General features: G+C 37.5%; 1 protein-coding gene and 2 non-coding genes across 3 annotated transcripts in view; 1 reads left to right on the forward strand and 2 right to left on the reverse strand.

The window, feature by feature from the left end:
* Susd1 (sushi domain containing 1) overlaps positions 1-23,301 on the reverse strand; it is a 119,774-nt gene that overhangs the window by 27,418 nt on the left and 69,055 nt on the right. Inside the window, exons 12-13 of the mRNA XM_026391149.2 lie at positions 4,272-4,363; positions 3,221-3,407 (exon numbers count right to left, since the gene is read on the reverse strand). Coding sequence (XP_026246934.2) covers positions 3,221-3,407; positions 4,272-4,363 — 279 coding nt within the window. The remainder of the gene's footprint in view (positions 1-3,220; positions 3,408-4,271; positions 4,364-23,301) is intronic.
* Positions 17,894-18,006, reverse strand: LOC113184457 (small nucleolar RNA SNORA36 family). The gene has a single exon (XR_003300996.1). It is a non-coding gene; the product is annotated as a small nucleolar RNA SNORA36 family (small nucleolar RNA).
* LOC113184461 (U6 spliceosomal RNA) lies at positions 21,738-21,842 on the forward strand. Its single transcript, XR_003301000.1, has one exon. It is a non-coding gene; the product is annotated as a U6 spliceosomal RNA (small nuclear RNA).

Genomic DNA, 23,301 nt, shown 5'->3' on the forward strand with positions numbered 1-23,301 from the left:
AAATATTAATTCAAATCAGAAAAGTAGTCTACCCAAATATGACAAGAACAAAAGAGTAGGAGACTAAATAGCTATTCATTTTAATAAGTCACCTTGGGAAGGAATAGCCAGATGGAATACTACTTGTCCCTCCAGCCCAAACTGTAATGAATTCTTTTTTGGTGTAAAATATTTATTGACTGACCAGGAAGGTCCCCAACACCAATACCACCCACCCACAACATCATGAGGCCACTGTTCAAAAAAGTATTTGTGGTGGTCTATTAGTACTGTCCTTATAAGCTGTGCATTCAATTAAAAAAAAAAAAAACACACAGACAAAACCTTTGTCTTGAAGAGCGCTATTTTAGTAGGAGAGAAAGAAAATAAGCAAACCAAATTTTTTTCAGAAAACAAGTTCTTTGAAAAAAATGGAAGCAGGGTAAATGAATGGAGAATAATAGAGTGGACATTGAAGAGGATACTTTTGAAGAGGCTTCTCTTATTCCTGAAGAAGCAGGAGCTTCTTCATGAATTCCATGGTTTGAATGTGTCCCCCAATTTTCATGTCTTAGAAACCTACTCCCAAAATCATATGTGAATGGTATTTGAGAGGCAGGATCTTTGAGGTGAGTGGGTCAAGAGAGCTCTGCCCTGACGAACAGATTAATCATTCAAGGACTGATGGGCTCTGGAGGGAGTGGCTTCAAATAACAGCAAGCTCCCACCTGGTCACTCTGCTCTGCCTTGCTGCTCTTTCATGTCCGGACCCAGCAGAAAGGCCCTCACCAGTTCTGAGCAGATGCTGGCCCCAGGCTCTTGTATTTACCAGCACTCAAACCCACAAGCTAACTAATGCTGTATTCTTTTACAAATGATCCAGTCTGTGATGTCCAGGTTTAGCAACACAAAATGGACAAAGGCAAGAGTGATGGTGTTTGACTAACATACCTGCATGATTGTGTCCCAGAAAGGGCTAACATAGCAAATGAAAACATTCAAGAGCCTGGATGCAAAATAAGTGTGACCTATTCAGGGACTATCAAGAAGGCCAGGGAGAGAGCTGGTGCTTGATGAGGGAGGAGGAAAGCAGGGGAGAGGAATTCAATGAGGTAGGCAGGGGCCAGTTCATATGCTCCATGTTAAGGAGCTTGGCTTCTATTCTACCTTTAATGAAAACTCATTGGAAGGTTTTGAGCGGCGCTAACATAGTCTAGTACTTATATTTAAAAGCACTCTCTGGCTGATGAGCAATCTTTTTAAAGGTACGGTGAAGATGAAGACTGTGTCCGGGGTGGAGTGTAACAGGCAAGAGTGAAAGAGGAAAACAGGAAACAACTGCAGCTGGTTGTTGCTGGATCAGGATGCTAGTGGCAAAGGCAAAGGAGAGAATACATGGCTTCATGCAGAATACATTTTGAACAGCAAACCAATAGGGTTTTTCAATGGATTAGAAATTTGGGAGTGGAATACAATCAATTAGTTCTCCTTTTTTTTTTTTTTTTTTTTTTTTTGGTCTTACCAGTCAACTGGGTAAATGTCAATAACCCAGGTAGAGAAGCCTAGGTGGAAAATAGATTTAGGGGTAAGGGAAAAGGCGAGAAATCAAAAACTTGTTTGATTTACCTGTTAGGTGTTCGATAGGGTATATGTAGAAGATGGGTGGATATATAAGTTTGGGGCCCAGAAGAGGTTGAGACTAGAAATACATATTTGGAGATCATCAGCGTGGAATCATTACAGCCCTGAGATTGGTGGTAATCACCTAAGAAGAGTAGTTAGTGAAGAAAAGGGAAGAGGAGGAAGCCAAAGAGGGATCGATAAAAGCAGATGAGCTTATCAAAGAAGACTGAGAAGGTACAGCCAGTAAAACAGAAGAACCCAAAAGCAAGGGGAAAGATGTTTTGAGAAGGAGCGTCAAATGCCATAGAGAAAATCAGAGAAAAAAATTGCCCACTGGATCTGGCAAGATGGAGGCTGAATGGAGACCCTGTCTGTAAAGCAGTAAGTCAGATGCCTCCCAAGTGGGGTGAGTGAAAGGAGAACAGGAGATAAGGATGCAGAGCCCATAAACCAGATATTCCTTTAGGGAATTTTAATACAAAGGGAGGTTGAGAAGGCAGAACAGTTGGAGGGGAACATGGGCTCTGTGGGAGTGTGTGGACTTGTTTCATTATTTTCTTTAGTAAAGGAGATAGTTGGCTGAGCTGGGAATACTTCTATATTGGGGGAAGGGACGACTAGACAAGAACGGATGGAATCCAACACCTAGCGGAGGGAATAGCAGCTTTAGATAGGAGCAGAGACCAGAGAAAAGGCAAAATATATGGGTGACAGGTAGGAAGGGGAGATTTGAACTGGAAAGTCCTCACCTGATTACTTCTAATTTCTCAGTGAGACAAGAAGCAAGAAGCTAATACTTGGCCTGGTACTCAGGAGACCGAGGTAGGAGGATCCCAAGTTCAAAGCCAGACAAGGCAACTTAGTGCCTTTTTTTTTTTTTTAAATAGTCTTGGGATGCAGCTCAGTGATAGAGAGCTTGCCAGGCAGGTGTGAGACCCTATGTTCAATCCCCAGTAGTACAAAGAAGGAAAGAAAGGAAGAAAGAAAGAAATGGAGAGAGGGAGAAAGGGGCTAATAATCTGAGTAATAGCTTTGGCAGCAGGGAAGCAGGATTCACAGATTTAAAGTCAGTAGAGAAAATGAAAAGAAAGTGAATTTACTAGGTGTCTATGGTGACACTTCTGATCTCTCTCCCCTGACACTAACCTACTCTTAAGGTGCTTGCAGCAGAATTCCAACTGAATATGTTACTAAGAAAGAGTAACAGGAAATCTTTAGTATGACATATTTTAAACATTCCCCATATAATTTAACCAATACTCATGAATACACTACCTGGATTTAAATCGCACTAACATTTTGTTTGAAACAGATTTTTAGGAAATAAAAACATGTGGTCACAGTTTCAAGCTGCTTAACATCTCTCTCCAAGTCCATATCCTTCTTCCTCTCTCTCTCTCTCTCTCTCTCTCTCTCTCTGTCTCAGTTCGCTGTAAAATGAAAGAAAGCAACAGTGTTCCTCCTTTTTAAAATTTGTTTATTTATTTATTTTAATTAAGTATATATGACAGCAGAATGCATTTTGATTCATTGTACACTACAGTGTTCCTCTTTACCTAGGCCTATCAACAACTCTATGGTGACTTGGTTAATCCAAATGCTGTTATTCAAAATTTACCTGCTATCTGGGTTGTCAGGGAGATGACCACAGGAAGTTCTGAAGACAAAGCCCAGAGGCTGACATTGTAGTTGGTACCTGGATACAGGTCCAGGCACATCTCAGGAGCTTGGCTGCTGGTAGTGGTATTAAAGATCATTTCCTGAGAAAATTCCTTCTGATACCATCTCTGGCCCCAAATGCGAAACTAAAACATAAAAAAAGTTCACCGGGTAAACTGCTGGATGGAAAGGCTCTGGATGCCTTGATACCTGAGTATCAAGGCATGAGTTTCCTTCCTCTCCCACCCTCCCAACTGTGGCTTCTTCAAAACATAAAATGTAATAGTAAGCAAACAGTAAAGCTGCAATACTGTAATATTGTGCTTACAATATGAGGATTATACATCAGTATTTAAATAAAAATGCACAACACTGAAGCCTCAGTGCTGGAAACTTGCTGTTTCTTGGCCTCACATATCTCGTGTGCATGCCTAACACATGTGCATGCCTGTTGGTAAAACAAGAGCCAAAAATATTTTCCTGGAAATCAAATTAAGAATCTGAACTAAGCAGAACCTGACTTAAGATATACCTAGCAGGTAAAACTCAGGAGAAAATTTTCTCCTCTGCTCACCCCTTTATGGTGACCCTACACTTTCTAGTGGTATCCAAGCACGCAGGCCAAAGGTCCTTTTTCTTCCTAATTTCTTCTAGTAGCAGTTTATCCCATGGTTTCTCAGGTTCTTACTCACAACCATGTCTAGCTTCAAAGGTTCCCTCTGACTCTCCAGGCAATGCATCTAGATCCTGCTCAGACACAACTGGATGCTTTTCAAGGACAGACACTGCCTGAGCATCTACACCAGGACGTGTGGACAGAGGAGCACATGGTTTTTCTCACCATCCAGCAAGGGTTTCTGCCTTTCAGGAGAAGTGCTGTTTTCTTGCTTCTTGGTGCAACTACTTCTATTGATGATGGAAGCTACAGAAGTAGTTTTTAGGTTTAAAGATTTCTTTAAACCTCCCACACAGGACAAGCATCTATAAACCAGTAACATTCAATAACTTACTAAATACATCTCTTCTGCATCATCTGTCTTCAAACTTCTCCATCTCACACAGGTGTCGTTAAATATTGAAATATTACTGATGATCTGTTTTTCTGCAAGTGGAAAGGTAGGAAATCAGTTTACACCCTATACAAAAAAAAAAACACTAACTTTTTAATTGAAGCATTTTCCAAGAATAAACATTTGCATAGATGAATTCAACAGTATTTTAATTTAGAAATTAGTGGTAGACGTATTCAAGAGACACTACTTTTATATTTAGGTAAATCAGTCCTGATCAAAGAGCTAAGATCTGAAGATAACCAATTAGAGAAAATAGCTCTATTCACTGCAAATTCCCTTGGTTTACTAAGTTTAAATTACAACTTACTGTCCTGGGTTTTGGACATCTTTATTTATTCAGATAAGCATCAGTTTGAAATCCTGAGATGAGAGGTACATCTCAGCAGAGAATTGCTCCTTGAGGAATTGAAAACACAGTATTTGGGGCAGTTGGGCCTTTCATGATGAAAGGGCAGTTCTCTGGGTTTAGGCTTCCACCTCTCTTATGATCATAGAAGGACTTCCTGGCCTCTGCTCAGTTTTATGGCAATCAACATACAGCTTAGTCCAAATTTGGTACAGTTTATTGTAGAGGCACACTCTTCAAATTTTTTTTTGCTTTTTGCCATTTTTAAAAATTATAATTTGTTATATATGACAGCAGATTGCATCATATTATACATATAGAGCACAATTTTTCACATCTCTGGTTGTATACAAAGTATATTCACACCATTTGTGTCTTCATACATGTACTTAGGATAATGATGTCCATCTCATTCCACTGTCTTTTCTACCCCCATGCCTCCTTCCTTCCCCTCCCACCCCTTTGCCCTATCTAGAATTCGTCTAATCTTCCCATGCTCCACCCCCCAATCACACTATGAATCAGCCTCCTTATAACAGAGAAAACATTCAGCATTTGGTTTTTTGGGATGGCCAACTGCACTTGGCATTACATTCTCCAACTCCATCCATTTACCTGCAAAAGCCATGGTTTTATTCTCCTTTATTGCTGAGTAATATTCCATTATCTATATATACACATTTTCTTTATCCATTCATCCACTGAAGAACATCTAGGTTGGTTCCACAGTTTAGCTATTGTGAACTGTGCTGCTATAAACATTCATATGGCTGTGTCCCTGCAGTATGCTGTTTTATTTTGTTGTTGTTGTTGTTGTTGTTTTTTGGGGGGGTTAATATTTATTTATTTTTGTTAGTTTTTGGTGGACACAAAATCTTTGTTTGTATGTGGTGCTGAGGATTGAACCCGGGCCGCATGCATGCCAGGTGAGCGCGCTACCGCTTGAGCCACATCCCCAGCCCCAGTATGCTGTTTTTAAGTCCTTTGTGTATACATTTAGGAGTGGGATAGCTGGGTCAAAAGGTGGTTCCATTCCCAGTTTTCCAAGGAATCTCCATACTGCTTTCCAGATTGGCTGCACCATTTTGCAATCCCACCAGCAATGTATGAGTGTGTCTTTTCCCCCACATCCTCGCCAACACTTATTGTTGTTTGTATTCTTAATAGCTGCCATTCTGACTGGAGTGAGATGAAATCTTAGATTAGTTTTTATTTGAATTTCTCTAATTGCTCGAGATGTTGAACATTTTTTCATATATTTGTTGATTATATGTCCACTTCTGAGAAATGTCTGTTCATGTCCTTGGCCCATTTATTGATTGGGTTATTTGTTTTTTTGGTTTTTTTGTTTTGGTGCTTCGCTTTTTGAGTTCTTTATATACCCTAGAGATTAGTGCCCTATCTGATGCATGAGGGGTAAAAATTTTCTCCCAAGCTGTAGGCTCTCTATTCAATGATTGTTTCTTTTGCTGAGAAGAAGCTTTTTAGTTTGAATCCATCCCATTTATTAATTCTTGATTTTAATTCTTGTGTTATAGGAGTCTTATTAAGGAAGTTGGGCCCTACTCCAATATGATAGAGATTTGAGCCTACTTTTATTTTCTATTAAACACAGGGTCTATGGTTTAATTCCTAGGTCCTTGATCCACTTTGAGTTGAGTTTTGTGCATGGTGAGAGATAGGGGTTTAATTTCATTTTGCTGCATATGGGTTTCCAGTTTTCCCAGCACCAATTGTTGAAGAGGCTATCTTTTCTCCAGTATATGTTTTTGGCACCTTTATCTAATATAAGATAACAGTAGTTATTTGGGTTAGTCTCTGTGTCCTCTATTCTGTACTATTGGTCTACCAGTCTGTTTTGGTGACAATACCATACTGTTTTTGTTACTCTTGCTCTGTAGTATCATTTAAGGTCTGGTATAGTGATGCCACCTGCTTTACTCTTCCTGCTAAGGATTGCTTTAGTTATTCTGGGTCTCTTATTTTTCCAGATGAATTTCTTGACTGCTTTTTCTATTTCTATGAGGAATGTCATTGGGATTTTGATTTAAATTGCATCAAATCTGTATAATGCTTTGGTAGTATGGTCATTTTGATAATATTAATTCTGCCTATCCAAGAACAAGGGAGATCTTTCCATCTTCTAAGGTCTTCTTTAACTTCTTTCTTTAGCTTTCTGTAGTTTTCATTGAGGAGGTCTTTCACCTCTTGTGTTAGGTTGATTCCCAAGTATTTTCTTTTGTTTGGGCTATTATAAATGGGTTAGTTTTCCTCATTTCCCTTTCAGAGCATTTGTCACTGATATATAGAAATTACTTTGATTTATTGGTGTTGGTTTTGTATCCTGCTACTTTGCTGAATTCATTTACTAGTTCTAAAAGTTTTCTGGTGGAATTTTTTGGGTCTTCCAGGTATAGAATCATATCATTGGCAAATAGTGCTAATTTGAGTTCTTCTTTTCCTATCTGTATCCCTTTAATTTCTTTCATCTAATTGCTCTGGCTGGTGTTTCAATAGAAATGATGAAAGAGGGCATCCCTATCTTGTTCCAGTTCTTAGAGGGAATGCTTTCAATTTTTCTCCATTTAGAATGATGCTGACCTGGGGCTTAGCATAAATAGTTTTTACAATTTTGAGATATGTTCCTGTTATCCCTAATTTTTCTAGTGTTTTGAACATGAAGGAGTGTTATATTTTGTCAAATGCCTTTTCTGCATCTTTTGAGATGATCATGTGGTTCTTTAAGTCTATTGATGTGGTGAATTACATTTATTGACTTCCTCAAGTTTTTTTAAACAAAGACTACCTATTCCAAACTGATATCAGAGGTTACTTCTGTTATCAATGATCTCTGCCCCTAAACTAGAAACAATATAGCAGACCTGCTAGGAAGTTTCATAGGAACACTGAGATGATTAATGCTTAATAAAGACAATATCCAAACCACCTAAAAGTAAGTCCCATGGGAGGCAAGGCTATACTGTATACCTCTCTGGCCTGACAGGCTTCTATTAATGAAGCTAAGTTGGTAGATGTGACTCCCTATCTGTGCACTGAGCAGTTCTGCACAGAGAAAACCTATTGCCCAGGTCACAACTATATTTCCAGGGCATAGCAGATGAAGAAGAATAGATGATCCAGGGCAATGAAACCACTGCTAGGTATAAAAAAATGGTTATAGAAATGAGTAGTGGTCCATGGGCCCCCGTGTTTTGAATAATTTAATGTTTAAATTATTAATACTATTATTATCAATATTATTTAAACAGTTTCAGATAATACAAGAAGTGGAAAGTTTCCCAATTCATTCAATATGACTAGATCATTCACAATGCCCAAGAGGTACAGAATAGCACACCAATCACTGAACTCACTATACCAGATTCACTTGTCAATATAGATACAAAAATCCAAAACAAAATATGAGCAAAGGGAAGTCAGCAGTCTTTTCAAAGAACAATGTTCCATGACCAAGGAAGACTTATTCCCAGAACACAAAGGGAACATTATTGGAAAAGCTATTAATAGGCAAAAAGAAACCATATGGTTACTTTTATAATCATAAGGGTTAATACATTCCTGATTTAAAATCTCAATTAACTTGGACTTGATTTAATAGAAACTCCCTAATTTAATAATGTTTATTAGAAATTCCCATACTCAGTGGTAAAATAATGAAGCAATTTCTTATACAGTTAAGAATAATGCACGTTAGAATATGTGATAAAGAAATCATCCATACTATGCACATTTGATATAAGGTTTAATTACCAAAGTATAAACCTGGACCTTAAAGGACAGGACTTTCTCTTGTTTAGCCTTATTCCATTTAAAAAAAAAAAAAAAAAGAAAGAAAGAAAAAAAAGAAAATGAGAAAGAACAATTCAAGGATGCCTGGTCTCAGCTGTTATCTAGCATTAGTCAGGAGATTCCAGGCAATGTAGAAAAAGTAGCAAGAAAACTGAGCCACAAATACCAAAAAGAAAGGGACAAATGATGTCACTGCCAGTAAGTCTAAGAGAATCAACTGGAAACTAAACATGGAATCGTTTGAAAACAATTGAAAAACAAATACAAAATAATAGGAGTTTGGCAAGTACACCCCGCTCAAAGAAACATACAAAACCAAATCATTTTCTACATACCCACAAAAACAAGAATGGAAGTCTGAATAATGAATCCCCAGCCCCTGGAACCTATAAATTTGTACCTTTATGTGGCAGAAGGATGGGTAGGGATGGTTAAGATAAGGAGGTTACCTTGGATTAGCCAGATAGGCTCAAGGTAATTACAGGGATCCTCACAGGAAGGTTTAGGACAAAGAAGAGGTTCACTGGCTGAGATTTAAAGATGGAAGTCAGGGCTACAAGTCAGGAATGTAGGCAGACCCTGGAAACCAGAAGCACTAAGGAAAAAGCTTCTCCCCTGGAGCCCTAAAAGGAACACAGGCCTGTGAACACCAGCCCAGTATCCAGAGACTGACTTCAGACTTCTGACCTCCAAAACTATAACGACAGTCAATCTGTGTTGTTTTAATCCACTAAATTTGCACTGATTTGTCAAACCAGCAACAGGAAACTAATATACATAACAAAATACAACAGAAGAATTAAAAGACCTCCATTCAAGAAAGACGCCATAAACTTCAAATAGCTAGAAATAAATCAAAAACAAACATGAAGGTTTTACTTTTTTTTTCATGTTTCTAAAGGACATCAAAGAAAATAATACAGAGAGAAATGCCATGTCCTTGAATGGAAAGACTCAAAAACGAAAAAATATCAATTCTCTATCAATTCATCAAATGTAAAATATTTCCTCAGGCAATTGACAGTGGGCCTTCTGGGGATTCATTCATTCAATGAATATTTTAGAAGTTCTTACTGTGTGCCAGACTGTGCTCTAGGGGCTGAATATCTAAGTGATGAGAAAAGAAAGTCCCTGCCTTGATGGGATTCATTCTAGCAAAGGAGGCAAAAACTAAGTCGGAAGTTTTATGCGTGTGTGGAATTTTTTTATGCATATGTGGAATTTTGTGCACCGGTAAAGGCTGTGAAGAAATGCAGGGAGCAGGCGACACAGGATGGCCGGGGAAGGCCCTCTATGGAGGTGACAGGAGTGAGTGAGTCACCATGGCCTCCCTCCCTCCAGGAAGAGGAGGAGGAGGAGGAAGAGGAGAGGTCAGGGAGAGAGAACCGCAGGGCAAAGTCCCTAAAGCAGAAACCAGTGTGACACACTCAACAAACAGCAAAACAAGACTGCTAAGTTTCTTTGCAAAGATTAATGAAAAAAATCAAGAGGAAAAAACTAGAAAGAAAACTATTGAGAGGGAAGGTGACCAGACACCGGTACCTACTATTAAACCAGAGCAGTGTCACTCAACTCTCTTTTGTTTTGGCCCCTACAGGGGACCTTCTGAGAATGCTTTGTTTTGTTTTGTTTTTTCCTGATTGCTCTTCTCATCCCCTGTAAAACTGTAATGCCACAGACATGCTGTAGGTCCCCTAGGCACTGCACATTAACCTAGACTTCACGCACACAAAACAAATTTCCTTTACCCCTCAAGAACCAATTTTTGCCTCTTTGTGGGTGATTCTGCCCCCCACCCCCAGTGATACCACCCCCCCCCATGGGGAATGCTAGAGTGATTAAACATTGTGTTGTACAAGCAAAGGAAATAATAGATCAATGGAGTAGAATCCAGAAATAGATCTAACTCTTTGTGGGAATATATAAGAATGACACTTCAGTGGGAAATAAGTTGGAACATAGCTAAAATGATTCCAGTTGGATTAAACTTTTTTTTTTTTTTTGCAGATTTTACAATAAAGTTTTATTAGCTGTTCTCCTCTTTCTCATATAAGGAATGGATAGTGTGGCTACTTCTTTACAAACCAGTACTCATTTAAGAAATTTTAATGAGGAGGTTGTCAAAAACCGCACATTTTAATAAACAACTCCAAAGAGCAATGGGAAACCAAATGATATTAATAAGAAAAAGGACCAGAGAAATTGATTTCTGAAGTAATTTCTACCTTTCACTAAAATGTCTTAAAATTGCTCACCATGACCATCTGGGCAACTCTAGTGCAGAGCAGCTACATAGGATGAAAGGTGTCTGAGGGGAAAACTCACACATAAATAGGGTTTTGGCCTGTTTTCTTATTCATAAAAGGAGGAGAACTGGAAGGAAAGGCAGAGGACCAAAATCAAACCCAATGACAAGAAAAATAACAAAACAAAAACAAACACCCCCTTCCCCTGGGAACCTTTTGCAAACTTCTGTACAAGAGGAGAACATGCTCATACTTTTACCTGCAGTCTAATTTTCCTAGAGGCTTCTCCTCACAACCACTGTACTCCTGCTTTCAGTTCCCATGATTAAGGAAGATAAGTTTGATCAATTTATATTTAATTTAAAAACCAAACAAAAAGTTAGGAGTAGGTGGCAAAAGAAAAATATATTTTAAATATATATGTTTGTGTGTGTGTGCAACTATGTAAAGAAAATAATTCCCATAGTTACAGTTTAGTTAAAGATATATATATATATATATATATATATATATATATATATATATTCACTTTATTATAACAAAATAGGCAGTTATTGTGGGTAAGATATTCATTAAAATCTACCCTTAAGAATACATTTAAAGTTTTTAGACTATGAATTGGACTCCTTTTCCATCGCCCATAATGATTACTACATCTCCACTCTAAGGTCTTGTCTGCATTTACATCTACGATGTTTTCTCAACCTTCTGTACGGTAAAAGGTGAGCTCCCCTAGCACCTACATGGCCTTAATTCAGAAAATGTGATGATCATTATGTATGAACAATTTTTGTAAGAAACTAAATAGTGTTGCACAAGTAGATTAAAAACATTTGAACATGGTTATTCCTAGCAAATGCACTGGGGGAAAAAAAAAAAGAAAACCTCAAACAATAAAAGACTTTAAAGACTTATGTAAAATGAATATCCTTTGTGAAATTATGAAAGTCAACTCAGACATTTATTTTGAAATTAAAAAACAAACATTTTTCTTATTTATCTATAATGACATAATTACTTTGATAACAGAAGTCAATTGAGAAAAGGACTTGAGAGCTAATAACATTGGCCTGGATCCAACTTTTAAGTTTAAGAATATACTACCAAAAGGGCAGGAAGAATAGTTCAATAATCTTGGGAAGGAAAAAAATAATAAGAAAAAAACCTATGTTTTAAAATTTCACTAAATAAAGTCTTAAAGAGGCTGGGGATGTGGCTCAAGCAGTAGCACGCTCGCCTGGCATGCGTGCAGCCCGGGTTCAATCCTCAGCAGCACATACATACAAGGATGTTGTGTCCACCGAAAACTAAAAAATAAATATTAAAATTCTTTCTCTCTCTCTCTCTCTCTCTCTCTCTCTTTCTCAAAAAAAAAAAAAGGCTACATATCTCAGAATTCTTACTGAATTTCCACTGTTTAAAAAAAAAGTCTTAAATTTTCTCTACATCAAAAAGAAATGTGTATATGTACATATATGTATATATGTATGTATGTATATATACATACATACATATATAATATATACAACCAATTTTGAAAGACAAATCACAAACCATGGGACGAGGTGGGGGAGTTAACAATATTGAAAAGTCAATTGTCCTGATAGCTAGAGTATCTATGATGAAGAAAAAATACCAGTGACAAAATCTAAAAAAAATTGGGCATGAAGTAGAATAAGTGATTCATAGGAGAACCATAACAGATAGGCTTTTAAATAGTCAAAGAGTTATAAATTAAAACAAAATGAAATGTGTTTCTATTAGACTCTCAAACACTAAAAATGGCCATATCCGGTGTTTGTAAAGGTTGGTAAAGGAAACTGGCCTTTATACACCATTGGGGTGTGTGTAGGCTGATGTAATCTTTGCAGAAAGGAATTTATGAGAATCCTCTTGGCAGTTTCACTCCCAAGGCTTAGTTTTATAGAAATACACTCCCCAAGGATGCAAAGGTACAGCATATTTCATTAAATCTTATAAGATAACACCAATATCTTATGAATTATTAAGAAAGAAAAAATTCTGCCACAGAGACTATGTCACACAATTATTTTTTATCTCATAGAATTATTTTATATTAGTTGAAAGAGTTTTTTAGACCCATGTGGACACTAAATTTTTATCACGTATCCTAAAACAAAAATGTAAAAATCTGAAAATGTCTTCATATTCTGTATCTAACACTTCTCAAACACTTTTTTTTCCCCCTTAGTACCAGGAATTGAACCCAGGGGCACTTAACAACTGAATCACCTCCCCAGACTTTTTTTTATATTTTATTTAGAGATAAGGTCTCACTGAGTTGCTTAGGGCCTCAATAAGTTGCTGAGGCTGGATTTGAATTCACAATTCTCCTGCCTCAGCCCCCCAAAGCCTCTGGGATTACAGGCGTGCACCACCGTGCCCCGATCAATCACTTTTTAATTGAGTTACTAGTATCTATATTTTTCCACGCAGCATCCTGTGTGCCTTTCACAGTCTTGATGAGGCAGTGTTTCTTTAAAAGATACCCTACTAGGCTTCAGAAGTAGCTCAATGGTAGAGCATCTGCCTAGAAAGACAGAGGCCCCAGGTTCGGATTCCCAGATCTTCTTCCAAAAGCCACTGTAGCCATTCTGGTGCTGACACTTGATCTTACACCTTGTCATTGTTTTCTACATACATGATAACTTTCTGTCTCAATGTCAAATCATAGTATAATCTTTTCTGAAAAAAAAAAAAAAAAGCTGTACCAGGCACAGTGGTGCACACCTGTAAACCCAGCAGCTTGGGAGGCTGAGGCAGGAAGATTGCAAGTTCAAAGCCAGCCTCAGTAGCTTCATGAGGCCCTTAGCAACTTAACAAGACCCTGCCTCTAAATGAAATATAAAGAGGGCCGGGGATGTGGCTCAGTGGTTAAGTGCCCCTGGGTTTAATCCCTCCTACCAAACAATAAAAAAGTTGTAATGGGCAATTGAACCCAAGTCATAAACAGAACCACAAAACTCCATAACTAAATAGATATGGTGACGCATTAGGTAGCTATGACCAGTACGGTGCATACATGGGCAATGACAATTATATTCATGAAAGACACCTGTCTCTGCAACAATTGTAAGATTTTCTATCAAAATGTGAAAAGATGAGTACCTGAAAATCAACAAAACATAATATATTCATCTATATTAACAGCTTCATTGTCTATGATAACAAAAACTTTAAGGGAGGAAAAAAGCAAATATCCTTCCACAGTGAAGTTAATAAATTAGTGTACCTTCATACAATGGAATACGATGCTTCCCTCAAAAAGAACGACACGACATTACATGAATTGGTATGAAAGTATGTCCTTAGAATATTGTAAAGCCAAAAATTAAGAAATTTTTTAAAAAAGCAAGATGAAGAATGGTTCACGTATAATGACTCTATTTAACACGTAACATGACAGTAGTGGTGGGTCTGTGGTGCTTCCTCAGAGATCTCCCGCTGCTTCTTGATTGGGAAATGACATTGTCACTCCAGGTCACCTTCCTCCATTCGAGGGGCTTTATGGTTTGAACCACAGGCATCGTGGACCCAGGATTCTAAATCTTTTCCTCCTGCTTTCGGATCTTTTGCTATAAAGACCCTTTAAATGCCCTTGTCTCTCATCCTTCACTGGCTCACTTGCAGTGGCCGCTCTTTCTCTACCTCCCCCACCCACTGGGCTAACCCTAAAATTGAAAAACCAAACCTGCAAGAAAGTCTCAGAGAAAATTGGGCTCCTAGTTAATCAAATTATTTGGAACTTTGTTTCTGCTTCATTATGTGGGAGAGTGACTCTGAACAAATTCAGTCATTACTTCCTCTCTGCTCCTAAAGTACCCTGTAAATACTACTTTATGCATTATATTATTGTTATTATCATTAATATTTTGGTACTGAACTGAACCCAGGGGTACTTTACCACTGAGCTACATCCCTGGTCCTTAAAAAAGAAAAAAAAAACATTTTTTTTTTTTGAGACAGGGTCTCATTAAGTTACTCAGGGCCTTGCCAATTTGCTGAGGCTGGCCTCAAATTGTGATCCTCCTGCCTCAACCTCCCAAGTCACTTGGGACTATGGGTATGCACCACCACACCTGGGCTATGCATTGTATTACTGACCCTTGTCTATCATCCCCATTGAACTAATCTTTGTGTTCCCAGTGTCTAGGACAGTGGCAGTCACAGCATTTCTCACTGTTTAGATGCAAACAATGAGCAGTAAGAGGAAAGCTCAAGGCTGGGGTTGTAGCTCAGTAGTAGATCACTTGCTCCTCATGGGTGAGGCACTGGATCCGATTTCAGCACCACATAAAAATAAACAAATAAAATAAAGACATACTGTCCATCTACAATTACCAAAAAAAAAATTAAAAAGAGGAAAGCTAAGCAACTAATATTGTATTAACCCAATGAAATAAAGGTACTTGAATAAGACAATTTCAGGGGCTGGGGTTGTGGCTCAAGCAGTAGCGCGCTCGCCTGGCATGCGTGCGGCCCGGGTTCGATCCTCAGCACCACATACAAACAAAGATGCTGAAAAATAAATAATAAAATATTAAATCTCTCTCCCTCCCCCCCTCCCCTCTCTCTTAAAAAAAAAAAAAAAAGACAATTTCAGCCCTTAGAAGAGGAGTCCTACCCTCTACTCTGACTACAGAGAAAGGGGAAAAAGTCAATGGTCATCAGGTAGCATTTTGAGAAAGTCATTGCTTTTGTAGAAAAAGGGGCTAAGAAGAAAGGACTGTGTGTCCCTGCAGACCAAGTGGCAATGGGGAAAAGAAGCAAAGGTCACTGCAAGACCCTATAAGGTAAAAATAGAACCCAAAGCTACATGAATACACAATGCACCCCCAACCTTACCCCAAAACCAAACAACAAACCCTTTAAAGAAGCTGTACTTTCCTCGATGACAGAAGAGGGCAGTCTTAACCCAGAAATCCCGTTAGCCACCTAAACCACCAATTCTGCCCAGAGGCAATAGACAGACCCAAAGTCAGACTCAAAACCTTTCAGCTTGTGAAAAGCTCTACACGTTTTAAAACCCACAGAACTAGGGGGAAAACCTCTAACAAAATAAACATCTGCCAATAAGCATCTGAGGTCTGAAAGAGATACCTTTAGTCAGAAAATTAAAAACTAAGAATAGAAATGGACACAAAGCAGGAGGAAATGGAACCGAAATAACTGAATTCAGGAAAGAAATGGAAGAAAAAGAGGATCCAGGTCAGAAATAAAAACTAAATTTTTTGATGTCTTTAAAAAAAAAAGATTACAAGGAAACTGAATGAAGGACATTGAAGAAATACAGAAAAACAACCAAAAAAAAAATAAACATGAGATTAAAACAACTAATAAAAAAACCCAAAAATATAAAGTGATTGAAATGAACTATACACAAAGATCCAACATATGTATAATTAAAGTCTATGAAGAATAAGAAACATTGAAGCAGAATTAATATTTAAAATATAATTCAAGATAACTTTACAAAAATAAGACTGAAAAGTAAATTATAAAAGGGGACACCAGGTACCTAAGAAAGCAGATCCAGAATAATCATCCCTAAAACCTTTCTAAAACTAGGTTAAAAATCCTCAGAAGCTCCACTCAAAGAAATAAATAAACAAAAATCCAAAGACAAAAAAAAATTAACCTTCATCTGATTTCTCAAAAGCTACATAAAAAGCAAAAAGGAAAATCTGAACATTTTTTTAAAAGACTCAAACCAAGTACATGGGAACTAGGATTTTTACATCCAGCTACACTATCTTTGAAACCTCAAGCCTGAGTTCACTTGATGCTTTGACTATATCCATTGTGGCTTTGAAACTTCACTTTTTTTATTTTTTTTTCCCAACCTTCCTCTTCCTGATCTTCTCCTCCCTGGTCTTCTTTTCTCTAACCTTTTCCTGATTTTCCCTGATCTTCTCTTCCCTGATCTCTCCTTCCTAATCTCATTTTCTCTGAATCACCTGTTGAAACACTCCCCCTGCCACCCCATTCTTGCTGATGGGCAGAATCACAGCCTTTGGCACAGGAGTCTCCTGTGTTTCTTCTTTGCTAGCAAAACAATAAATCTTCTTTTTCTTTTCTCTCAAAACCATGTCCTCATCATTGGATTGGCTCTGGAGACAAGAACTGAGCTTTCAGCAACATTAAGGCCACAGAGAACTGGTCTAAACATGAGAGAACTCAGGCAATACCCTTGAGAAGTTTCTAGATGATCTTCATCCAAGAAATAACTGAGGAATTTCAGTAAAAGGATTGATGGTAAACATTTGATACAATGAACTATGACTCTTAGACTAAAATAAAGATAGGGCAGGGTGGAGGAATAATATATAAACGGTATATGTTCTGATATTGATGCAACTGGAAAACAGAGAAGGGACTGCAGAAAATGGAAGTAGAATAAACTAATTGAATGTCATAAGAGCAACAAATAGAGTTAAATATGCCATTAAAACCAGCAAATCATGAGCTGGGATTGTAGCTCAGTAGTAGAGCACTTGCCTCGCATGCATAAGGCACTGGGTTTGATCCTCAGCACCCATTAAATAAATAAATAAATAAAGACAGATATTGGGTCCACCTACAACTAAAAAGAAATATTAAAAAAAAAACTGGCAAATCAGCTGGGCGTCACATGCCTATAATCCCATCAACCTGGGGAGGCTAGGGCAAGAGAAGCACAGTTTGAGGCCAGCCTGGACAATTTAGTGAGACCCTAAATCAAAAAAAAAAAAAAAATTTAAGGGCCTGAGGGTGTGGCTCAGTGATAGAGCTCCCCCAGGCTCAATCTCTAGTACCACTCCCCAACTTTCCCCAGACACACACACACACACACACACACACACACACCAAAAAAAAAAAAACTGGCAAGCCAGATGTTTAAAAAGTTAAAGGGGGTGTGGGAACAGGAAAGATGCTGGAATGAGGTGGGCATCATTACTCTAGGAATATGTATGACTGCACATCGGTGTGATGTTACACCATATAGAACCAGAGAAATGAAACATTGTGTACAATGAATCAAAATGCATTCTGTCATATATATCTAATCAGAATAAATTAATCAATTTTTTTAAAGTTAAATGAAATGACAAGAGATAGGTGTTTTGTTCTGTTTTGTTCATTTTTTGTCTTTTTTTTTTTGTAGGCTGGGAAGTAAATAAATAGTATAATACTTTTTATCCAATAATCTCTCTTGGCCTATTTCAGTGTCCCAAAGTTTATTTAAAAGAACAGACAGGGCATTTTAAAATGGCACAAAGAGGGCTGGGGATGTGGCTCAAGCGGTAGAGCGCCATGCCTGGCATGCGTGCGGCCCGGGTTCGATCCTCAGCACCACATACCAACAAAGATGTTGTGTCCGCCGAGAACTAAAAAATAAATATTAAAAAAAAAATTCTCTCTCTCTCTCTCTCTCTCTCTCTCTCTCTCTCTCTCTCTCTCTCCTCTCACTCTCTCTTTAAAAAAATAAAATAAAAAATAAAATGGCACAAAGACAAAACAACAAAGAAGCAACAGAAAAAGAAATACAAGAACTGTAACACACACAGTGACTATAATATAAAGTAACAGGACAGAGTTGAGACCAAACATATCAGTCTATCAGTAGTAACTATAAATGGGTTTAATTTACTAATTTAAAGGTTTAAAAGATTTTCAATTTGTCTTACAATGGAAGATCCAACATTAAGCTGTAGATAAGAGGGATACCTAGAATGAAGAGATTCAGAAAGGCTAAGGATAAAAGCAATGGCAACAATTTATCAAGACAAACAGAAACCATAAGAAAGTTGCAATCCTGCAACTGAGTTGCAATCCTGATACAAGACAAAGCACAATTTAACCTGAAATCATTAAATAAAACAAAGGACCCATTTTAATGCTAAAAGCCACAATTCACAATGAAGATATACCGCAACCACCTTTATAAAGCAAACAAAAACAGAAGTTTAAGAAAGAATATAATAATTATAGCCAGATAAAATGGCATACACCTGTAATCCCAGTGGCTCAAGAGGCTGAGACAGGAGGATGGTGAGTTCAAAGCCAGCTTCAGCAACTTAGTGAGGCCCTAAGCAATTCAGAGAGACCGTGTCTCTATATAAAATATAAAAAAGGTGCCCCCCAGGGGGGCAGGGTATGTGGCTCAGTGGTTAAACCCCCCTGGCTTCAATCCCTGGTTCTAAAAAGAAAAAAAAAAAGAATATAATAATCATGAAAGTAGAAATTAATGACATAAAACAAGAATCAAGATTTTTTTTTCCTATAGTAGACCAGATAATTAAATATATTTGGCTTTCAAGGCCAGACCAGTCTGTCACAACTACTCAACTGTGCCTTTGTTCCAATAAAACTGCTTTTATGGAAACAGGCAAAAGACCTGATTTGGCCTGCAGGCCGTAGTTTGCTAATTCCTGATGTTGAAAGAGCCGAGAGAAAAAAAGAGGAGATCCAATTAACAAACCTAACTCTTGGACAGTCAGGCCTTTGTATCCATGGACTCCCAATCCATGGATTCAACCAACCTGGGATCAAAACTATTTGGGGGAAAAAATTAGGTCAGTAAACTGAACATATTCAGACTTTTGTTCTTGTCTTTGTTCCCTAAATAATACAGTATAAAACTATTTTCACAGAACTTGCATTGTGTTAGGTGTTATATTGTTAAGTTAGAGAAGACTTAAAATATACAGGAGGCTGTGTGTAGGTTATATGCAAATCTACACATTTTCCATAAAAGACTTCAGCATCTTCAGATTTTGGTATCAGTGGGGTGCTGGAACAAATCACTATGGATACTAAGGGACAACTGTATTAACAAAATAGACAAACCACTAGCTAATTTAATCCAGAAAAAAAAGAAAGAAAATAAAAATACAAGGAAGGATAATCTTCGAGAAAGAAGAAAATCCAAACAGTTAAACAGAACTACTTTGTAGGCCACTATGCAAATAAGTTTTAAAATTTAGATGAAACAGGTAATTCTTAGGAAAATCCAATTTACCAAAATAGACCCCATTCAAAAAGTTTAAACAGGGCTGGGGCTATAGCTCAGTGGCAGAGCACTTGCCTTGAATGTGTGAGGTACTGGTTTTGATCCTTAGCACCACATAAAAATGAACAAATAAAATAAAGGCATTATGTCCATCTACAACTACAAAAAAAAATTTAAAAAAATAAAAAAAAACCCAGTTTCCATAAAAGGTGCTCCATGCCCAGATTACTGCACAAAATTTGATGAATCCTACCAAACCATTCATTAATTTGGATAGACCAAAGGAAACATGAATTGTCCCAGGGCATAACCAATAAAGAAAGCCTTTCAAATTATTATTAAGAAGCAAGGAAAATATTGATCTTTAAATCTGATAAAGATAGCACCAAAAAAAGAGAAAATTTTAGACCAACATTATTTATGAATATTAGTGCAAAATTACAAATATATAATATTTATTTATTTATTTATTAATTACTAAAGAGGACCTGGGGTTGTGGCTCAGCGGTAGAGCACTTGCCTAGTATGTGTGAGGCACTGGGTTTGATTCTGAGCACCGCATATAAATAAATAAAATAAAGGTCCATTGACAAATAAAAAAATACTTTTTAAAAAATATTACTGAAGAGAATTTTCAACACCACATGGAATAATGCACCACAGCCAAATGGGATATATTTAAGGGAGAGAGAACAAGAGCAAGAGGGATAGAGTTCATGCAAGTGAAAAGGGAAATTTTTTGAAATTACAATAAAATTTAAAAGTTACAAGTGAAATTTTAAAAGAATATCTTATAGTTACGGTTCCTCTGCATTGCATTAATAGCTATTGAATTTGTCTGTTTTCTGTTGCTATAGCTGACTACCATAAGCTGGATAATTCCTAAGGAAAAGAGGGTTTACTCGACTCGGGGTTCTGAAGCGTGGCACTGCATCTGCTGAGCATCTGGTGAGGGCCTTCCTGCCGGTCATGGTGTGGAGAACAATGGCATCACAAAGTGAGATACAGCAAGCATGCTAACTGGGGTCTCTCTTCCTCCTCTTATAAAGCCACTAATCTAATCATGGGCTCCCCACCCTGATGATCTCTTGTATTCCTGATTATTCCCAAAGGTCCCACCACCAAACACCATTAAGATGGGACTTAAGTTGGGAATTAAGTTTCATCGTGAGTTTGTGAGGGAAAAAAAACACTGAGACTGAGACACATGTTCAGTCTTGGAGCCTCGTGTTTATACAGATGATTAGCATATGGAGATCCTGAGAAGAACGAGATGAACTTGTTGCCTTCACAGCAGTTAGGATCATTTAGTGGAGGGCTCCAATTCTAAATAACTTATTCATCTTTATGAGTAAAGATAATATTTTTAAAATGCCAATTTCTGTCTTGACCAATTGCAGGTACAATTTTTCTCAAGCTAATGGGTCCTAAGAGAAACAAGTAGACTGCAGATGTGACTCTTTCATCACAGATTACTGGTATATCATCTTTTATTTTATGGAAAAGTATCAAAAACAATGTAAATTATTGATAGCCTTTATTATCTATTGTTTGAACCTGGATAATGAGTACCTAAATCAGTCACCGGGAAAGATTTTTCAGGTCAACAGCGATCTTAAATTGCACATTTGTTAGAAACTCGGCATCATAAATCCACTTTAAGAGTTTTGATTGTGGGGCCAGGGACATTGTGGTAAAGGTTTGCCTGGTATACATGAGGCTCTGGGTTCAAATCCCAGCACTGGGGAGGGGGGGAAGAGTTATGGTTGTGCCAGGAGTGGTGGCAGACACCTATGATCTCAGCAATTTGGGAGACTGAGGCAGGAGGGTAGCAAGTTCAAGGACAGCCTCCGAAACTTAGCAAGACCCTAGGACTTAATGAGACCCTGACTCAAAATAAAAATAAAAAGGGCTGGGGATGTAGATCATAGAAAAGCACTCCTGGATTAAATCCCTGGTATTCCCCCCTCAAAAAAAAAATTATGATTGTGCTTACTTTGGCAGCACATATGCTACAGTTGGAATAATAGAGAATATTAGCACAGTTGCTGTATAAGAATGACATGAAAATTCATGAAATAATCCATATTTTATTATAGTTAGAAGAAATAAGTTCTGGTGTTCTCCAGCACAGCAGGGTGAATATAATTAAAATGCATTAAATACCTCAAAAGCTAGAAAAGAGACTTCTAAATGTACTCATCCTAAAGATATAATAAAATCTTAAGGTGATAGATATATTAATTACCCCAGGTGGAACAATCATTACTCAATTATTACATGAATCAAAACATCAAGTTGTAGTTCATAAATTTGTACAAATATGTGTCAATCAAAAAAAATGAAAAGAGTGTGGGATTTCTAGGGCTTTATTCCCTTGGAAAAATATTCTGTCCTCTCTTTTCATATTTTTTTAAATTTATGAAAATTATTTTAGAAATATCTAATTGCATGCAAACCATTGCTAAAAGGAGCTAAAAAACAAACATGGTTTTATATATAAATGATAAGGTTCTAAAATCCCTAATTAGAAATAGTCTAAATAGAGAGTTGGCTTTGCAATCTAAATATTATCGGAAAGAATGGCTATAAATCCACTATTCTGAAAGCAAAGTTACTATTTTTATTTCTGCTCTATAAATATCAGTTATCATTTTGGTTATCCTCGATGTACATTTTGGGAGCAGTTTATCTTAGAAAGAATAAGAAGACAGAACACTGTCAGAGACTGGGAGTTTGTTATTTTTAAAAAACTCTTCTTTAGACAAATTTGGTATCTGGTTAGAACCACTATGAAATTTTTCAAGCTAAAATTATGTGACTACATTATTATATGGAGACGAATTTGGGGGGCTCAATCATCCATTCACTGGAAGACAATGCCCTGGGCCAACCTTCCAACACAAGCGGGTAGCCTTCTACTCAAGCTCAAGTTCTTGCTATTCTTGTGCCACACAGAATAATGCTCCCTGGGGATTGTGAGAGGGAACAGAATGACTCAACTTCAAATTTCCATTGAGAGAAGCAATATTTAGGGAACACTGCTTGAAAGAAATGGCTTCCAATCATACCCTCCAGTAGTCTAAAAGCCCTGGACCTGGTCCTGGGTCAAGCTGGATCTGTAGGGGGGCAGGCATTCCCAGCGCATCTTTCCTTGATCACCCACACTGAACTGTGCTTTCCCATAATATAATGAGCCATGTGGGCAGGCAACATAGAAATCAGACATATAAACCCCTCACAAAATGCTGTTCATGCATCGTCCTATTTATGAGACCCCTTGAAATCAGAAACGCCGATCTGATCTTCATGTTAGGAAAAATATATATACTTGTGAAAAACACTGCCATGTTATCACATTATGGACAAGGTAGCAGCTCTCTTTCTGACCAGACTGGTAGAAAGCTTACATCCAAATACGTGAACCACCAATGAACAAGCAAATGGGTTATAAGGATATAAATTATTCTTAACCTTGTTCTTATTTCTTTTATGTTCCTGCCATTTTTTACCTTTTTTTCTTTAGCTTAGACTTATAACCTATTATCTTTT

This window comes from Urocitellus parryii, chromosome 4 (assembly GCF_045843805.1).
Source record: "Urocitellus parryii isolate mUroPar1 chromosome 4, mUroPar1.hap1, whole genome shotgun sequence".
NCBI classification, from domain to species: Eukaryota; Metazoa; Chordata; class Mammalia; order Rodentia; family Sciuridae; genus Urocitellus; species Urocitellus parryii.